This window comes from Macaca fascicularis, chromosome 6, assembly GCF_037993035.2.
Source record: "Macaca fascicularis isolate 582-1 chromosome 6, T2T-MFA8v1.1".
NCBI lineage: Eukaryota > Metazoa > Chordata > Mammalia > Primates > Cercopithecidae > Macaca > Macaca fascicularis.
In genome coordinates, this window is record NC_088380.1 from 39,592,504 (window position 1) to 39,614,318 (window position 21,815).

The following is a 21,815-nucleotide window of genomic DNA, read 5'->3' on the forward strand; positions in this document are numbered from 1 at the left end:
ATATATCTATCTACAGTCAACTAATTTTTCACAAAAGTGCCAAGAAAAATAATTGGTTTCTTTTCAATCTTTTCAAAAAATTGTGCTAGGAAAAACTGAATGTCCATATGCAGAAGAATAAAATTAACCCCTCACTTTTTGTCCTATAAAAAATCAACCCAATATAGAACACCTTACTGTAAGACCCAAAACTATAAAACTATTGGAAGAAAACATAAGGGAAATGCTTCAGGACATTGGTCAGGGAAAAGATTTTCTGAATAGGCTCTCAAAAGCACCGAGAACAGAAGCAAAAATAAACAAATGGTTTATATCCAATTGAAAAGCTTCTGTACAGCAAATAAAACAATCAACAGGTGACCTGCAGAATGGGGAAAAATATTTTCAAACTATGCATCTGACAGGAGACTAATATCCAGAATTTCGAAGGAACTCAAACAACTAACAACAACAAAATAAATAATCTGATTGAAAAATAAACAAATGATCTCAAGAGACATTTTGCAAAAGAACACATACAAAAGGCCAAAAAACATACTAAAAAATGTTCAATATCCAACAGGCAAAAATAAACAATGCTGGCAAGGATGTGGAAAAAAAGGAACTCATACATCATTGGTGGGAATGTAAACTAGTATAGTCACTATGTAGAACTATATGAAGGTTCTTTTGAAAACTATAAACACAACTATCATATGATCCAGCAATTCCAGTACTGGCATTTATCCAAAGGAAAGAAAATAAGTATATAAAAGATACATCTGCACCCTTCTGTTTATTGCAGCATTATTCACAGTAGCTGCATGGAGAAATAAAATAATGTATTTTTTTCTTTTTTTTTTTTTTTTTTTCTTTTTTTTTTTTTTTTTTTTTTTTTTTTTTTTTGAGACGGAGTCTCGCTCTGTCGCCCAGGCTGGAGTGCAGTGGCGCGATCTCGGCTCACTGCAAGCTCCGCCTCCCGGGTTCACGCCGGAGATCGAGACCACAGTATTTTTTTCTTTTTAAAGAAAATAATGTGTGTACACAATGGAATACTATTCAACCATGAAAAAGAACAAAATCTTGTCATTTGTGGCCACATGGATGGAACTAGAGGATATTATGTTAAGTAAAATAAGCCAGAAAGAGAAAGCGAAACATCACATGTTTTCACTTATATGTGGAAGCTAAAAAAAAACACAAAAACTGATCTCATAGAAGTAAAAAGTAAAACAGAGGATACTAGAGGTTGGGAAGGGTAGGGGAAAGACAATACAATAAAGGCCCTATTTGAGAAACCCACAGCCAACATCATACTGAATGGGAAAAAGCATACTGAATGGGATATTTGTTAAAATATATAACATTACAACTACGTAGGAGGAATAAGTTCTGGTGCTCTATGACATTGTAGGATTACTATAGTTAACAATTATGTATTATTACATATAGTTTCAGGTATCTAGAAGAAGAATATTGAATGTTCCCAACACAAATAAATGACAAATGTTTGAGATGATGGATACACTAATTACCCTGATCTGATCACTATACATTATCATTATCAAAATATCACTATGTGCCCCATAAATATGTACAATTCTTATATGTCCGTTTAAAAAAGAAATGTCAGAAATGAGCAAAAAGGAGACAAAGAATATACGCAACAAATAAAAACAACTAGGAAGTACAGATTTTAACTGTGTCAATAATTGCATTAAATGCAAATGGATTTAACACACTAATTAAAAGACAGATAGTTACTTTAGATAAAAATAGCAAGACCCAACTATATACTGTCTACAAGAAACTCACTTTAAATACAAACATGTAGATAGTTTCAAAGTAAAAGGACAGAAAAAGTTATCCCATACAACATTAATTAAATGGAACCTCCTTTGCTCTATTACCGTACAAAAAATTCTTAACAAATAATATTGTTAGGAATAAAAAGGTGAAGTTTTCAATATACAAAGAAGATATATAATCTAAATGTGTATGCACCCAATGACAGAACTTTAAAATACATAAAGCTAAAACTGATAGAACTGAAAAAAGAAACAGTAAATATACCTAGACATTTCAAGTTCTGCTCTCTATCATTGAAAGAATAAGGGCACAGGAAAAGAAGCCCCGGGCCATGCCAACAACTAATTGACCTAACTGACATTTACAGAGCATTCTACCCAACAATAGCAGAATACATATTCTTTTCAAGTGCACATAGGCATATCTATGCCTTAAAAATACTCAATATATTGAGAATAATGAAAATAACACAAAGTATGTCTTCAGACCAAACAAAATGAAAGTTGAAATAAATAACAGAATGCTATCTGAAAAATCCCCAAATATTTATACATTAATCACCACATTTCTAAATAACCCAAGTGTGGAAGAGGAAGTCACAAAAAATTAGAAAATACTTTAAATTGAATGAAAATGAAAACACATCAAAACTTGCAGGATGCAGTTAAAGAAATGCCTAAAGGTCAATTTACAGCACAAAATGCCTACATTAGACAAGAAAAAAATGTCTGAAATCAATAATAACAGCACCCAGCTTAAGAAATTAGAAACAGAAGAAAAATTTAAGTACAAAGCATAAGGAAGGAAATAATAAGAATTGAAATAGAAATTGAAATGGGAAAAAAATAGAGAAATTTTTTTAAAGCTGCTTTTTTGAGAAGACTACAAAAAGTGATAAACCTCTACCAGATTAATTAAAAATAAAACAAAATAAGACAAAAGGGAAAAACTTAAAATTAATAATATCAGGAATTCAAGACAGGATATCACTATAGAATCTACAGATATCAGCTGCTTAATAAAATGGAAAAAATCCTTGAAAGACAATTGGTAAAAACTCAATCAGAAAAAATGTATAATTGGACTTCTGATATCTATTTAAATAATTGAATTTAGGGTTAAATTTTTTTCCAACAAAGAAGGCCTAGATGGCATTATTGGTGAATTCTACAGACATTTAAAGAAGACATATCAATTCTACAAAAACTTTTTCACAAAATAGAGAAGAATTTATTTCTCACTTATTTTTACAGTTAGCATTACTTTGGTACCAAAACCAAATAAAAATACTTAAGAGAAGAAAATTACAAATCAATGTCACTTATGAACATACTTACAAAATATCCCAAGACAGTAGCAAATCAAATACAACAGTGTTTAAGCACCAGGTTTGCTCAAAATTTAAATAATCAATATCATTCACCATAACAACTTATTAAAAGTGAAAAATCATATGATCATCTCAATAAAGAATAATTCTTTTTTTTTTTTTGAGACGGAGTCTCACTCTGTCACCCAGGCTGGAGTGCAATGGCCAGATCTCAGCTCACTGCAAGCTCCGCCTCCCGGGTTTAGCCATTCTCCTGGCTCAGTCTCCCGAGTAGCTGGGACTACAGGCGCCTGCCACTTCACCCAGCTAGTTTTTTTTTGTATTTTTTAGTAGAGACGGGGTTTCACCGTGTTAGCCAGGATGGTCTCGATCTCCTGACCTCGTGATCTGCCCGTCTCGGCCTCCCAAAGTGCTGGGATTACAGGCTTGAGCCACCGCACCCGGCCAAGAATAATTCTTGGACAAAATTCAATATCTATTTACGATAAAAATTCTGAGCAAACTAGGAATTAAAGGGAACTTCCTCAACCTGATAAAGAACATCTATGTAAAACCTACAGATAACATCATACTTAATGGTGCAATATCATATTAGATGCATTGGACAATGCAATAATGCAAGAAAAAGAAATAAAATACATAGAGACTGAGAATAGAATAAGGAAATCTGTATTTCAGATGACATGATTATCTAAGAAATTGAAACTCTCATATATTTCTGGTGGTAATGCAACTACTTTGGAAAAAAATTTGGCTATTTCTTATGTAGTTTTGTATAAACACATATATCATATGACCAAGCAATCCCTCTCTTAGAGAAAAGAAAAATATGTTCATCCAAAATTCTGTATTCAAATATTTATAATGGTTTTATTCATAATCACCAAAAGAATTATCATCTGGAAACAAATAAATGTCCTTCAACAGATTACTATATAAACAAAGTGTTTAGTCTATACCATGGAGTCTATATATAATGGAATACTACTGAGCAATAAAAATGAAAGGAACTACTCATACATACAAGAATGTCGATGTGTGAATGTGGATGGATCTCAAATGTATAATGCTAAGTGAAAGGGCCAAACTCAAAAGTTACATGATTACATTTATATGGCAGTAAACAGATCAGTGGTTATGTAGAAGTGGGGCAGCAAGGAGGAGTTTATTGAAAATGGACATGATAGGACTGTGTGGTAGAAACGTTTTCTGTATTGACTTTCCTGGTGGTTTCATGATTGTAAGTGTTTGTGGAAACCTAGGGCCCTTTACACTAAAAACATTAAATTTTACTTTACATAAGTAATACCTATTTTAAAAAATCTAATTACATTAAAATGTGTCTATATACTACTCACTAAAAACCAAGATATAAAATTATATTATATGAAATCAAATTGGCTAACCATGACTCTGATAAAGACTCTGATGACTGGAAAATGTACACTAAAATATTAATATTATGATATCTATTTCACTTGTGCTTTTGGATTATATTAGAAAAAGTTTGCTAGGTTAGAGATTTTTATCTCTTTTATTCACTGCTTTAGACCCAATGCTACAATAGAGCCTGGAACATTGCAGGTACCTAAGAAGTATTTGTCAAAGATGAAAATACACTGGGTTCAGTGGCTCCTGGTTGTAATCCCAGCACTTTGGGAGGCCAAGGCAGGTGGATCACTTGAGGTCAGGAGTTCGAGACCAGCCTGGTCAACATGGTGAAATCCCTGTTTCTACTAAAAATACAAAAATTAGCTGTGCATGGTGGCAGGCACCTGTAATCCCAGCTACTCGGGAGGCTGAGGCAGGAGAATGGCATCAACCTGGGAGGTGGAGCTTGCAGTGAGCTGAGATCCGGCCACTGCACTCCAGCCTGGGTGACAGAGCGAGACTCCGTCTCAAAAAAAAAAAAAAAAAAAAAAAGTCCAACTAATCCCAACAAAACTTGAGGGCACAAACAAACTGAGAATAAAAAGACTGAAGAATGTATGCTATGTGCATACCAACAGAGACATCTGGTAAACCTAGGTAATTAAAAAAAAAATTGAGGCAGAAAACATTACCAGAAATAAAGAAAGACATTTTAATTCACCAAGAAGATGTAATAATTCTAAATTTGTATGCCCTTGGTAATAAGCCTTAAAATATATAAAATAAAAATCCAAGTACAAGGAGAAACAAATACACAAATGTAGTGTAGAGTTATAGATTTCTTATAATGTTCTATTTAAACAATCATGCCATATATGGAGAGAGAGTTTAACTTCTTCCTTGCAGTCCTTAAGCATTTTGTTTATTTTTCTTGCTTTATTGCACTGGCTAGGACTTACTGTAATATGAAATAAAAATGATGAGAGTTAATATTTTTTGTTTATTCCTTATTTTAGTGAGACCAAGTTTAATATTGTAGATCTAAATATAAAAGCAAAATAATAAAGCTGTTGAAGCGTAATACATAGGAAAGTATCAAGGTCTTGAGGTAGGAAAAAACTTTAATTAAAACATTGAAAACACTAACTATAGTGAATAGAAAGATACATTTAACTACGTCAAAATAAAAAAATCATCAACATCATAACCCAGAATATGATGCACTGAGAATAACAGAACATTACTTCTGTAGTATTCTTGCCAAATATCCATAACCTTAACCTACTCGAATGCTAAATTGGGAGACATTTGACATGATAACACCAGTCCTCATAAAAAGTGTCAAGATTAAGAAAGACAAGGAAAGTCTGAAGACCTATAACAGATTGGGAGACACTAAAGAGATGTGACAACTAAATGCAATGTGGGACCCTAGGTTGGATCCTGAAACAGAAGGGAAAAAAGAGATTAAGGGAAAAACTTGTGAAATGTGTATAAAACCTGTGCTTTAGCTAATTACTTAGTGTGAATTTTCTGATTTTGATAATTTTACTATGCCTATGTAAATTACTAACATTAGGAGCTGGGTGGGAGATGAAGCTTATAAGTGAATTCCCTCTACTATTTCTTCAATATGACTATCTGTACTATTCTGCAATATTACTTCTGCAATATTACTATCTGCACTGTATGTGTAATTTTGCTGTGTCTAAAATTAGTTCAAAAGAAAAAGTACATAAGAGGACATCTGTATCAAAAACACCATTAAAGAGGAAATTCTTAAGTGGGAGAAGATATTTGCAAAACTTGCATTGTGAATAGGTTCATATATGGAATATATCAAGAACTTCTATAAAGTCAGCATAACTGTTGATGAGTGTATTCTTTTATGAATTAATATATAGTATATAGAATTCAGAGGATTCAGATTTCAGCCATGTCATATTTATTTGAAAGAAGGAAACCTCTCAGCAACATTGCAACATTGGCACAAACATAAGCATGTGGTAGAATTATTTTGTTTTCTTTTAAAAAAGAAATTCATCTTGTTTTACCCTTCAAAAGAAAGTCAAGGCCAGATAGTCTAGAATACAGGAACAGAGGGTCATGAAGGAAATACAATTTGGATTAAATTTATAAACAGTGTTGGAAGAGTTAAAGATGAAGGACATGCAATGGCAGTAGTTTCAGAGAAGCTTCAAATCCTGGAGTTAAAAAATCCACAGGAGAACAAAGGAAAATTAAAATGGAAATTTTGATGTTTTCCTGAAGGGTTCCATCTTTTTCTGATGAACTTTTATTTTCTATTAAATAAGAAAATGATTTTACTTTTTCTCCTATCCTAGATAACTCTATCTTTCCACCATGTGTTGATACATTTATGGTAGGATATAATCTACCATAAAAGTGCTAAAGTATAAATAAGAATACAGTTTAATAAATAAGTTGAGATTTCCTTCAGACATCCAACGTAAACTATGTATACCAACTATAGTTTGTTGATAGAATGAGTGTTGTTTTTTATCCCTAAACAAGGGAGTTAGAAATGATTCTCACTTGTACTATAACCCTTTAAAATATTGATGCTCTTTAACATCTGGTTCATAACTGCTAAGAGTTACACATAGAGCAAAAATGATAGGTTAATTGATTCATAAATTATTACACCATGTAACTCTGGAAGAACTAATACAGCTTAACATATAGACATATGAGTGGCTGAGGGAAATGGGAAAGGAGAACTGAGAACAGAAAAAGCAGGATGGAGGCAAAAGCAACAAAAATGAACTACATTAATGCCAGGAGGACCTATCCATTTGCATGAAGTGGTTCACAAATTTAGCTATATTTTCTAGTGCACTGAGTAAGACACAACCAAATTTACTGATCTCATGCATTTGTTACCAATCAGGTAGAAAAACTCACCTGATTCCCAAGAGAAACAAAATGAGATTAAAGAGTAATATTTCCTATGAGTCTCATAAAGAGGACATAGCATTACATAACAACCTTTTAGTAAATAAAACAGTAGATTACATAACTTTATTTCTAATAATGGAAAAACAAAACTTTACAGGAAGCCAATATTGCAGCTGTACTCATTTTGCTGCTATTGCTCTAGAGGAAATAATAATCTTTATATCTTCCAGGCAGTCTTTAATAAATGTGATTTCTCTTAGCTGACATTTTAATAACTAGTTTGTTGCAGTAGGTTTAAGAGGAAAACAAAGTGCAGCTATTCTGTTGAGTTAAACTGTAGAACCACTTGTGTTAACATTCAGGCAAGTTGGCAATAGAATTAATATATTTTCATGGAAGCTGAAGACCATGACAAAAGTAAGCATTGAAAGAGAGGGCCAGCCTATGTCCTCTGCATGGAGAAGGGCCAAGGAGAGATTTTTGGGCTGGGCCAAGACATTCCTCAAGAAGTGATTTTGGGTTTGACAAAGCAGACAAATGGGGCCTGAAAACCACAGGTTCTACCTAAAAGAGCATGGCCATAGTTACTTGAATATGGAAAAATATATAATTGTATTTATAGATTTTATAAATTATATTATTTTATAAATTATATATACTATATATTTATAACATATATATTTTACCACATAGTTTATTTAGAAAATCTCAGTAATATATTCATACAGCGTTCCACTTCGAGTAAAACAGTAGGTCCTAGAATAATGTTGTTTCATTCAAGGTCATTTCTTTGTAATATTGAGAAAAAAATCAGTTCTCAGCTGGGGTCACTGTGTGCATGGGGAGTTTGACAATCTCCCCACGTTTGTGTGGTCTCTCTCTGGTTCTGCTTGTTTTCTTCCACATCCCAAAGATAGTCATGCTAGACAAATCAGTGTGCCTACATGGTCCTAGTCTGAGTGAGTGTGGGTGTATGGAGTTTGCCTTGTGTTGAGATGGTGCTCTGTCCATGGTTGATTCCTGCTTTGCACCCTGAGCTGCTGGGATAGACTACCCTGAACTAGAGTAAGGAGGTAAATCATTATCTTAATTGTTTTTATTAATCTTTTTTAAATGTGTAAATAGCTTACATGTATTTCAAAATTCAATATTAGAAGTGTTTTAGTTTTTATTTAGAAGTTTGGTAATGTTTTTGTGACCAGAAATATGCTACAGGAACTTAACCATTCATTAGCTTATGGCAAAATAGGTTTTGTTATAGGTCATTTTGGTTAAGGTCACAGTTTCCAAGAACCTATTGATAATATTAAGTGAGAGCTTACAGTCAACTTTCTGGTCTTTTCTCCAAGATAATCGGTTTTCAACATAAATACCTAGATAATTGATTTAATTTGCTACAGAATATTTAATATTGACCAGTTTATAGTTTAGGGTGGGTGGGAGAGGTTCTAGTAATTCTTTAAAAGACCAGCCCCAATGTTTGAACATGTCATCTGCAGACAACAGAATGCTTCAAATTCCTGAAAATTAATTAGTGATCACAGATTGTGTAATTGTCTCCTGGAAGTAGCTACAAGTTAACCAAAGGTCCACTTCTACTGGAATTATGAGAGTAAAATAACTTGGAATCTAATTCAAGATCAAATTTAACTATATCTCATGTTTCTTCAGAGATTTAAAAGTTATACAAAGTCAACAAAACCCACAATTTTGCTTTGCTCAACTCTTTTGACAAGAAGATAAATTTAAAAAGTGGTCCATAGTGAACTAACAATAGCTACCATTTCCTTAGGTAAAATGTTGATATGAAAAGGCCAGCCTTCCTGTTTATGAGGAAAGAAACTTATACCGATAGACTAAATGGGATGTCTACCAATCTGAAAATTTGGGGAAGTAAATGGTTGTCCCTAAAAATGGGATAAACTATACTGTGCATCCATACAGCAGGACTGCACCAATAAAGTTGATGAGGGTCTTTGAATAGTTTTAATAAATCTAGTAGTAAATCTTCAGCAGCTGCCTTATTTATTTGAGATTTAAAAAATTATCTCTAGAACATGCTGAACTATTATTAAGACCTCTTCAGAGAACACTCTTGAATTTGTAGAAAGACAGTTGAACTTGCTTTGTAGAGCCTAGGATGTTCATCTGGATGTAAATATTCACCTAAATTACCCATTTTTTTCTTATTTAATATCTTCCAACATAAATTTATTTTACTGAGTTCAAGATAATAAATTTATGTAAGATTCAAATTTAATAAGATCAAAGAGGCATCTTCTGATTTTAATTTCATACATGGAATTTCACCAGCTTTTTCCCCCCTTTTTGTCCTACTTTGGGACAAAGTATTTTAACTCATAAATACATTGCATATCTACGAACGGCTATATTTCTATAACATAAAGGGAGAATAGATTATAAAAATTTCCAGTTTATTTTTTCTTCACATAAAGGAGATAGTCTTAGAGGTTTCACTCATTCTTTAAAGACAATAAAATAGAATAAAGGAATAAAATTATCCAATAACTAGTCCTGTGAAAATGTTAAAATTTCTGTAACTCAAGTTAATCAGACTGGAGTAGGGAGCAGTCAAAAATAAACATGATCTGAGGAAAGCAAATTGTGAAACACATGGAGAAAATTGAAAGTTATAAAGGGAAGTAGGAAAAAAGCACTAATAGTACTAGTAATAAAAGAAGTAAAGAAAAATGCATACCAGTTTTAGGTAGCTTGGGGAAAGAAAGATGAGGCTAAATAACATTGTCATTTATATCCTTACAATGATAAAACTTTTTTTTTCTCTAGGAATAAGAACTTGACTATGAACTCCCAACGGGTTTGTAAGCTGAAAACTATTATAATCAAGATAGAAAAAGGGAAAAATTTACTGACCATAAGAATTGTTCACCGTTAGTTTTATTTTCTTGTAGACTTTATGAACATTTCTTTCATAAAGACCCTTAGACCAGGCAGGGGGGCTCATGTCTGTAATCCCAGGACTTTGGAAGGCTGAGGCAGGCGGATCACTTGAGGCCAGGAGTTTGAGACTAGCCTGGCCAACATGGCAAAACCCTGTCTCTACTAAAAATACAAAAAAATTAGCTGAATGTGGTGGTGAGCATCTGTAATCCCAGCTACTCAGGAGGCTGAGGCATGAGAATCACTTGAACTCGGGAGGAGGAGGTTGCAGTGAGCCGAGATCGCGCCATCGCACTCCAGCCTGGGTGACACAGTGAGACTTGTCTCAAAAAAAAAAAAAAAAAAAAAAAAAAAAAGGACCCTTAGTAAATACAATTCTCTTGTGTTAGACGTGATAGTGGAACACCATGACCATGGGAAGGCAAGGGGCCAACCGGAGGGAACCAATCATATGTGAGTACCTATCTTGTTACAGTGTGTGCTCTATGTTCTATATAAGCAATTTCGTTAAGTTCTCAGAATAAACATGGAGTCCTGGAGAATTCAGTGTTGTAGAGGCCAGAAAACATCCCACACCTAGTGAGAGACAGAGACAGGAAGTCCGCCAGGATGGTCTGACTCCACACCATGCCTTTCCTCTATGCTATGCCTCCTTTTGGGGAAGAGATGGGAGTGTATCTGAATGTTCATGTCTCTTTCAGATGAAGCTAACAGTTCACCTGAAACAATGTGACATTTAATTAAAAAAAATGACACAGTCTTCTATTTGAAAATAAACATGTTTCTTACTTTTTGACTAATGAGAACAGGAGCATCATTTATGGAAGAGGCCCAGTTGACAAAATCAGTCACATCAATCATGGTTCCTCGGAGAAGCTTTTCTTTCAGTTCAAATGCATATTGTCTGGTTCCACCTCTTATGAGTGAAATAACATCATCTATGAGGTGATCACTGGTGATGTTTACTGAGGAGAGAAGGAAGATTTAAAGAGAAACAGTTGTAGTTCTATGGCTAGTTATCAAAAGGACATGTGATAAACATTTATTGAGTCCTTTTAGTAAAATACAACCTAATGTATTTATTAAATTTTAATTGTAAATATTGCTTATGCATTTTTTCACCTCAAATCTACAATGGAAATTTACATTAGTAGCCAATTGCAGATTTCTGTCATCTCCTTTAAAAAATAAAAATGTTACCCATGGTCTAGATACACTGATACTTCACAGCTCTTCACATACAAACATGTACACATGGGAACTAAATATGACTTTGGGTGTAATATATATTTTCTGTTGCAAACTTACCTTCATAATTATATTTGTGTACATTTGCTTTGATATATTTTAATATTACAAAAAGAAGAGTTCAAAAAAGAATAATGTGAAAACTAACATTTCTTTCCACTCCCAATCCTACCCATCTTTTCCTCAGTGTCTCTCTGTAGACTAAGCCTCTTTTAATAAACCTTTGTAAGTCTTTTACATCTGTGAATTTTTAAAACTGGAAAGGAATTTCAAGACAATTTTTGTCATCCCATCTTCATTTTTATAGAAGAGAAATTGGAAACAGAGAGGTGGAGTGACTAGCCAGAGATTACACAGTTAGCTTAAGGATCAAATATAGAAATTATACCATATAATGGCAAATTCAGTTTTTTCCCACCACTTCATCATTGGTTTTTCAATCATGGACACATATTATTGGTTGATATGCTTTTAAATATATCAGGTTTTTCCCCACTTTTGCCTGCCCACTACCAGTTGACTCTTTCTTTAAAGGTGAGTTTTAAGCATTTGTATTTTTTAAATGTTCTCAGGTATTTCTGATTAGAGGAAAAGTTGAGAACTCTAGCACTAATTCATACTTGTAAATCTGCTAAAGATTAACAGTAGGAAGTAATATTTATACCAAATACATTTGTATTTTTGAAAAGGTTAGGCACCGATTTAAAGTTAAGGATTAATTAGGGATTTCTATTTAGGTGGAAGGTGGAGTTGGGGAAATCGTTTTGGCCTTGTCCTTTGTTAATGGATGCACGAACATTGTCGCTTGCTTATTTGGAAGCTTTGTTAAAATTAGGGTGAAGAAAGGAAACTTTTTATGAAAATGCTTCCTTACTATTGCCATGATAAATATACAAGTCTAAAATGACTACCGTGCGAATCACACCCCCTTGAGTTGTGTACTGTACAACCAGCACAATAGCGATACTGGTGAATACATGTCCCTGGGCTATCTGTGTTTATAGTGGTTTGAAAACCACTGTACATAAAATATAGTTTTTAAGCACAAAGAGGATAGACAATTAAGAGGGCTCATTGCAAGAGGGCAGTGCTCATTGACATCTACCCCCAGGCTTTACGAAGTCTAACAAGTGAGGCCACACTTACCAGCTCTACCCTCTCCCCTCTTTACACAATCATCTTTATCAGCTTTAGCTCCAGCAGAGATTTTAGAGAAATCCAGAGATACATCCAGATGATACCCGAGGCATCTCTTTACATCTTTTAGTTCAACACCTGTTTAATGAATTTATTTGAAAATTATTAGACAATGTCTATCAACATTACAAATAAATTCCAATTTTGCTATTTTCAAGAAACATCCTTACTTAGGTTCCTATATACTATTACTAAATTGAAATATGCCATCATGTCTGTCCTGCTTTGTCCTCATATTAGATTATAGTGACCTCCCTTTGACTTTGCTTGTCAACTTAATGGCAAACGACACATTAAGTCTACCACATGGTTTAAAGGGATGTAGGTCAAACTGTGATGGTTATAGGAAAGTCTTTTATCTGTAATGTCATAGAAGAGGGACAACAATGTCTATCATATATTGAATGCTTATCACGTGTCTGGCATCCTTCTAAGCATTTTGTGTGTTTTAACTAATTTAATCCTCACACTGGCTTTGTGAAGTAAGTACTATATTGTCCTCATTGTACAGATGAAAATGTGGAATTGTAGAGCAGTTGGATAACCTTCTAATGGCTCATTACTCAGCTAGTAAGTTTGGATTTGAACCCAGAGCTGTCTAGCTACTAAGTACTTCTCTGCATCAACTTCATAATTTGGTCATGAGATATATCAACATCTCCCGATCCTTTTTGGAAAACTCAGTTCATCCTTAATGTAGCTGGTTCATTGCTTTGGACAGACGGCTGATGTATGTATGTAGCCACTTTGCTTTCGTCCTATGAATGCTACTTGGTAGATATCAGTCTTGGAAGCTGACTCATTATGGTGTGTAGGTGCCCAAACAGTTACTAGAAAGAAAAATCCTATTTTTTCAAAGTCTATCAGTTATTATCTGTTTTTGCAATTCAGAAAAATAATTATTCCTCTATTTTAAGGGTAAACAGCCCAGATGACAGTTCATTGACCATGTCAGTTTTTGCCCTTATTTATCATTTCTTATTTCATACACACAAACACACACACACAGGCACACACACACGAATTTGTGATTATTTGTTCTGGGAGCCAAAATGCTTTGTGAAAAAGGAAAGAAAAAAATGAAATGAGGTTAATCACGGGGTTCTACAAGGAGTGTCGGGGTAGACCTCTGGGGGCATTTAGGCGTTTATTCATCTATCAAATACTTCTCATGCAACCACAATTAGTAAGAACTTAGAAACTATCAGGTGGCATTTCCCATGGGAAGGGAAGAGAGAGGATAAAAATGGAAAACAATACCAGAAATCCATAATTCTAGATTTCTAACCTTATCCTTAAGAAGTGTGAGGACTCTGCTTCTGAAGATGAGGGTGAAAGATACCTGGGTGACCCTAAAGTGTTCAGATTCTCTGCCTTAGCAGTGGACACTTTCATGTCCAGACATCCTAAATTGAGGCAGAGGACATGACTTGGTCCTCAGATATTGGCGCTGGAGAAGTGAGAAAGAGGACTTCCTCTTCAAAGTCACTAGAATTGACCTGATGATCCTTGTCTATTAAGACCAGAGGGTAAGTAGCTTCTGAATTATTCAGGATTAAAGATCTCAGCCTATGGAGCTTTTTCACCAAAGCAACTCCTAGTCTGAAGATTTCTTTGTGTTTTGATCACCACTCATAAACCTTTCTCTTCTCATTTTCAAGTTACTCAAGACCTCTGCCCTCTTGTACTCCTCCCTTATGTGATATCTCCATCAATATAGCTTCCAGGTGGAGCTCACAGTGACTTCACTGTGTTGTGGATATAGCCCTGTGAAAGTGCAAGATAAGTAATGTTACATTCCACTTGCCCTGGGAGAGCTTCTCTCTACCCAAAACAAGACTGAGGCATCAAGACCAGCTGGTTCTGCTGTGTCATGCTTTGTTATCCCTAAAGTATCTACTGACCTTGGGGAGAGTGTCAGGCTTTTACGTCACAGTTACATTCCACCCTTCACTTAACACCTGATACCTTGACACTCTGACCCCATAAAAGCCATTAAAGTGATTTTTAGCAACGCTTTCCTCCCTAAGAGACACACCTATAGTTACAAGGGCAGAGAGAAGGCATCCTGGCATCCATCACCTCCTTAAGGAATATTATAACTAGCCATAATTACTTACAACATGAATGATTATAACTTACTTATATAGTCACTTTGCATTTATATTTTTCTTAAAAGACTTAGACGAACCCTTTAGGCCAGGCCAATAACTATGTATCAGCAGGCCTATCTTCTACCTATGACCGACATTGATAATTGACCATGGTCCTTTTCCCCGTGATTTCCCCATGACCAGAAATCTACTTAACATGAGCCCAATTCAACCACCACCATAAAATGAGAAGTGTCATCACATGAGGTAAAACCAATTTCCACCCTTGCTTTCAGATGTTAGATTTATATGATAACACTGCTGCTTCTTTTCCTGCCAAAAGAAAATTTAGAACAATATTTTCCCTCCAATATTGAAGTATATTCTGGAAGATAAGATATAGAAATTGGACTAGTCTGCTGATTAAGAAGTAGGTTATACAAATTACGTCTGTACTTTCTTTCATCGTTTGTTTAGTATTTCACTAAAAGTGCCACCTTCTAATAGATGTGAAATTGCAATATAATTGATCCATCTCTCAGTGCTGCTGCTGAGTAGAATATGACCAAGTCAGCTTATTTGAGATGGAAGTCAATTTGCTATTTAACAGGATTTTAGGTGCCAAAGGGCAGGAAGAGAGTCCTCTCAAAGGAGCCGGTTACAGGGCTTTGTATTCTTAAGATTTTAACCATTCAAAGAGGTTGGTGAACAAAATAATGTTTGGTCAAAACAGTATTTGAAGTCAGAGTTCTATTTCTAGGCATACCTTTCCGGTTCATGGAAGCTTTATCCAAAACATATATTAGTTCATAGAGTCCTCCCAGAGACCCAGAGCTACTGTAGTGGGTTCCATAGGTTTCCAAAAAGGCAAAATATTCTCCCTTTTCATAGGTAGTTGGCAAAGCTTTTATATCATCCACAAAAGTTGTTGTGAGCACAACATCACGATTTCTCATCATAAATCTTCCCAGATGAATTTCTCCTTTCACATGCAGGAACATTTTTTCCTGTGTTGTAGAGTAGATGAAGAAGAGAAACATGTGTTTTATCCATCACTGCAAATGAAAATGTATGAAATTTAGAACTTCCATAGACACTAAATGTTTTAGCAGTGACCATGAGATACCACTCTAATCCACCAGAATGGCTAAATGTAAAATACTATCAACACTATCAATAAAATACTATCAACATCAACTATTGATGAGAATGTGCAGTGACTAAAACTCTCCTACATTACTGGTAAAATTAGATAGCCACTTTGAAGAACTGTTTGGCAGTTTTCCATAGTGTTAAACACATATTTGCTTATGATCAGCCAGCAATTCCACTCCTACATACTTACCTAATAAAAATTTTGTTCACAAAAGTATCGGTATAAGAATTTCATGGCAGCATTTGTCAGAATAGCTTAAAATTGAAAACATCTCAAATGTCCATCAAGAGAGGAATCAATAAACAACTGTGGCATATTAACACAATGGAATATTAATCATCAATAAAAAGGACAGTAAAACTACTGATACAAGTAACAACACAAATAAATCTCAAAAATATTATACTAAGTAAAAGAAGTCAGACATAAAAGAGCATATCCTGTATGATTCCATTTATATGAAGTTCTAGACTAGACAAAACTAAGCTGTGGTCAGATAAATCTGGGCAGTGGTCACCTCTTAGGTGGTAGGGAATTGAAAAGGGCATAAGGAATTTTTCTTGGGATAAGAAGCCCGAGTCTCTCTTCATGATGGAATTTTCTTGGTGTGATGTTCTTTTTTTTTCTTTCTTTCTTTTTTTTTGAGACAGAGTATCGCTCTGTCGCCCAGGCTGGAGTGCAGTGGCCGGATCTCAGCTCACTGCAAGCTCCGCCTCCCGGGTTTACGCTATTCTCCTGCCTCAGTCTCCCGAATAGCTGGGACTACAGGCGCCCGCCACCTCGCCTGGCTAGTTTTTTGTACTTTTTAGCAGAGACGGGGTTTCACCGTGTTAGCCAGGATAGTCTCGATCTCCTGATCTCATGATCCACCCGTCTCGGCCTCCCAAAGTGCTGGGATTACAGGCGGTGTGATGTTCTTTAACTCAATGTATTTTAAACATAGATCTTAAATAATTCCCATCTAAATATGCTTTTGTGTCTTCTGTGTTAAAACATTAAAAAAATTCTCTTGCTAAAGGAGGTGGCTACTCTAATGTACGTAATTATCAAAACTCATGAAACTATACACTTAAAATTTTTGCATTTTATTTTATGAAATTATACTTAAGTTGTTTTAAAAACAACAGTGGAAGGAAATGGAAGCATTATCTATAAAGCCCAATCTTGCTATTATGCAGATGAGAAAACTAATTTAAAGATATCAAGTTATTTGGCCCAAAACATACAAATAATACTTGAAGGCATTGGTACTAAAAACCCAGGTGTCAGGTCTCCTTGTCCCTTCCAGTCCACCCTCTCAATTTTTAATGACAGAGACAGGACAAACAATATTTTGAGACACGGAACTCAAGTCAGCCTAAACAACTCAACAGTTAAATGTTTCCTGGGCCAGGGCTGATGGCTTACCTTTCCCGGAGAAAACTAGGGCAGTGAACTGTGTGATTCAGTGCCATAGCTTGTCCTGATGAAAACTAAACTACAATTGACATCCACAATTTTGCAAATGCATCTTTTGAGGGTCTCCTAACAGCTGTGTTTAACATATGATGATTATGTGGGAGTTTAAAATATTTTATTTCTTTTTAAAGATATACCTTGCTATATATGAACATCATACCAAACTGTCTGTGTTCTTAAAGCACAATGTTGTCATCATGATTTAACTTTAGGTGACAGTGGGTGATCCAGTCTTTAATAAAAATCTTACAGTGACTTAGCCTGTATGTTATAGGTCAATGATCTCTTCATCTCCTGACTTGCACAAGAATTCTCAAATGCTTTATTCAAAGCATATTTGGATTTCTTTTCAGTTTTGCTAAAACTGGGAAGTATATCTTGGGATTTGGGGTAAGAAAGACATGTGATGTTCTTTGGGTCAATTTACTTCAAAGGTAGCTCTTAGCTCATTACCATCCAAATATGCAGTTGTTTCTTCTATCTTAAATCAACAAAAAAATTTCCCTTGCCCTAGCTTGCCTGCCCAGCCACTCTACCCATTTCTTTGCCCTCACTAGAAGCAAAATTTATTCAGTTTTCTATACTGTGCATTTTCAATTCTCCCCTTCCCATCATTCATGCTCCTGACCTCACTACTCCAACGAAACGTCTCTTGTCAAGGTCTCCAATGACTTTGATAATCCTAAAGCCTATGATCACTTCTTAGCCCTCATCTTCTTTGACATGTTAGAGCAATTGACACAGTTCATCACTCTTTTCTTCTTAATAGAGATTATTTTCTTGTCTTCTAGGCCAGTGCTTCTCAAACTATAAAAGGTGAACAAATCACCTAGAGAATCTTGTTAAAATGCAATACTGATTCAGTTAAAATGCATTTCTGGAGCACAGTTTAAGATTCTATCTTCCTAGCGATGTTGATGCTGCTGTTCCATAGACCACACTCTAAGTAGCAAAGTTATTGGGCAGTTTTTGGGTTCTTTTACTTATTTTCTATTGAAGTTCCCCAAGTTTGGTATTTGATTGTATTCTATTTTCTATGTACACTAACTCTGTTAGTGACCCCATGACTAAGTCAACAAGTCAATGTAGAGCTCAATTCCAGGTCTTCTCCCCAAACTCCAGCCTCATAACACCAACTCATACTTGGCATTGCCAATTGGATGTATAATAAACACCTCAAACTTAACCTAACTAAAATTTAACTACTGGTCTCCCTCTCCAAACCTGCTCTATCTGAGCAAGTTTATTAGCAACTCCATTTTTCTAGTTGCTCAGGCCAAAAACCTTGGACTCTATAATTGTCCTATCTGAACTACTGAACTACCATCATGTCTCACCTGGATTCCTTCAATAACTTTTAGCAAGACTCCTTGCTTTGGCTCTTAGCACCTATGATCTCTTCTTGACAGAATACCTTGAGTAATCATTTGAAATATAATAGGGAATGTCAATCTTCTATTAAAAACCCTCAAGTAGGCCAGGCACGGTGGCTCACACCTGTAATTTCAGCACTTTGGGAGGCCAAGGCGGGCAGATCCCTTGAGGTTGGAAGTTTGAGACCAGCCTGACCAACATGGAGAAACCCCGTTTCTACTAAAAATACAAAATTAACCGGGCGTGGTGGTGCATGCCTGTAATCCCAGTTACTCGGGAGGCTGAGGCAGAATCGCTTGAACCCAGGAGGTGGAGGTTGCGGTGAGCCAAGATCACACCATTGCACTCCAGCCTGGGCAACAAGAGTGAAAATCCATCTCAAAATAAATAAATAAATTAAATTAAATTAAAAATAAAAATAAAAACCCTCAAGTGACCTCCCGTGTCACTCAGAAAAAAAGCCATGCTGAGTGGACTTTGAAGTTCTTCATGATCTGATTCAAGGTAACTTTTCTAATTTTTTATCCTTCTGATTCAGTTTGACTAACTTTTATCACACCAGGTTTTTCTTACATTAGAGACTTCTCTAACAGTTCCTTCCATCAGATGATTAATCTGAAATCTTACTCTTTGGCTATTTCCTCTCCTCCAAAGCTTTGGTCAGCTCTCATCTCCATGAAGCTGACCCTGAGCTTCCTTTTTAATCATGCCACCTGCAGGCATCCCTGCTTTCCTTCATGTTACTCTAATTTTCCTTGTATACCACAGCACTTAATACTTTGTAAATACCATATTACTTCTTTTCTTCTATTATATGTATTCTTTTTGGCTGTCTCTTTCTGTGGACCTTTTAACTCCATGAGGACAAAAATTTTCATCAGCTTGGTTCACAAATGTATTCTAAGTACCTAGGCCAGAGAGCTCACAATTAAACATTTGTTGAATGATTTAAAGAGTTTTCCACCTGTACACTTGAGTGGGTATGCTTGTAAACAGAGAGGTAATGTACAAACCCTTACAAAACAGTTACATAGTTAGACATAATGTAAGTGCTAAAAGTGAATTATTATTGTTAATGTGGGAGAAGCTTGTCTAAATAGGTGACTGTGGTATCAGAAAAGGAAGAATGAGCATTTTACTGGAAACATGTTGATTACAGAGAGTATATTTTACATTTATTCCAAGAGTGGTAGAACAAACTTCAAAATCTGGCTCAAATATTTAAAAAAAATACACACACACATTTTCAAAGTCTCAAATTAAACATATGATTACAAAGTAATCAGACCAATTTTATGTGCAATGTGTATAATTTCATAGCATCATTTCTTTAGAGACACATTTTGTAGTTAATAAACAGTGATCATTGTAGGTAAGGCATTGCAATGAATTACCAGAATTCTTCAGTATAATTCTTCATTAAAATTCTGATCATCATATAAATTGAATGGTATATTACCACAGTCTCAGTCAAAAAATGCTCTAAATTCTTAATACACATTTTCTGCTCACTACCACCAAACATATGATTCATTTACCACTGCCAAAGATTCTATCAGACTTTTTTTCCAGTTAGTATTCTTTCTGACGTGCTAGCTATATATTTGAGAATTTGATCCATGTTTCTTTTCCTTTTTATGATTTCTATTTGCTCTAAATACTTAAAGAGTCTGGTTAGTTTGTAACCTTTCCATTATATTCCTATATTAACTGTTTCGTCTTACCTTCTTTGAAGAATATGACAAAAATAGTTGGTAAGTTTCATTTTTGGAATATGAAAACCGAAAACTACCCTGGCCACGTAAAGAATTTGAGGAGGCTTGTTTCTCAGAAGACTTTTCAGTTTTAACTTTATTTGCTTCAGTGGGTGTAAATTTTAGAGATATATCTGCATTAAAATTTGATGTCTTCTCTTGGACGATACTTTTAAATGCTTCAATTTGTTCTTCATAATGTTCGGTTCTTAAATTTTTCTCGCCTTTGGTCTAAAAGAGAATTAAAAAGTGTTGTTAAAAACAAGATACGAAACAAAAGGAAAAACAAGCAGAACAGAACCAAACAGAAATCAAGCAATTCTTTGAAAGGCAGTAGAACAAAGGACTTAAGAGAAAAAGGCTGGAGTCAGATTCCTGGGGTTCAAATACAGACTCCGTGACTTTAAAGTGATTATGCAACAATCTCTGTGTCTTTAGTATGATTCTTAGTCTATAAAACGGATATTCATCATATCTAGCACAAAAGGTCTTATAACAATTTAGTGAGATAATGCATATAAAGGGCTTATAATATAGCAAACTTTTTTTTTCAACTTATTTTAAGTTCTGGGGTACATGTGCAGGATGTGCAGATTTGTTACATAGGTAAACATGTGCTATGGTGGTTTGCTGCACAGGTCAACCCATCACCTAGGTATAAAGTCCAGTATCCATTAGCTATTCCTCCTGATGCTCTCCCACTCCTACCCCCAGCAGTCCCCAGTGAGTGTTTTTCCCCCAACGTGTCCATGTGTTCTCATCATTCAGCTCCCACTTACAAGTGAGAATATGAGGTGTTTGGTTTTCTGTTTCTGTGTTAATTTGCTGATGATAATGGCTTCCAGCTCCATCCATGTCCCTGCTAAGGACGTGATCTTGTTCCTTTTTATGGCTGCATAGTATTCCATGGTGTATATGTACCACATTTTCTTTATTCACTCTATCATTGATGGGCATTTGGGTTGATTCCAAGTCTTTGCTATTGTGGATAGTGCTGCAGTGAACATATGCATGCGTGTATCTTTATAATAGAATGATTTCTATCCTTTCGGATATATACTCAGTAATGGGATTGCTGGATCAAATGGTATTTCTGCTTCTAGATCTTTGAAGAGTTGGCACAGTGTCTTCAACAATAGTTGAACCAATTTACACTCCCACCAACAGTGTAAAAGCATTCCTTTTTCTCTGTAACCTTGCCAACA

At 35.0% G+C, this 21,815-nt stretch overlaps 1 protein-coding gene across 1 annotated transcript in view; it reads right to left on the minus strand.

Moving 5' to 3' along the window:
• C9 (complement C9) overlaps positions 1-21,815 on the minus strand; it is an 83,741-nt gene that overhangs the window by 22,276 nt on the left and 39,650 nt on the right. Inside the window, exons 6-9 of the mRNA XM_005556778.4 lie at positions 20,581-20,841; positions 15,635-15,875; positions 12,725-12,853; positions 11,120-11,295 (exon numbers count right to left, since the gene is read on the minus strand). Coding sequence (XP_005556835.2) covers positions 11,120-11,295; positions 12,725-12,853; positions 15,635-15,875; positions 20,581-20,841 — 807 coding nt within the window. The remainder of the gene's footprint in view (positions 1-11,119; positions 11,296-12,724; positions 12,854-15,634; positions 15,876-20,580; positions 20,842-21,815) is intronic.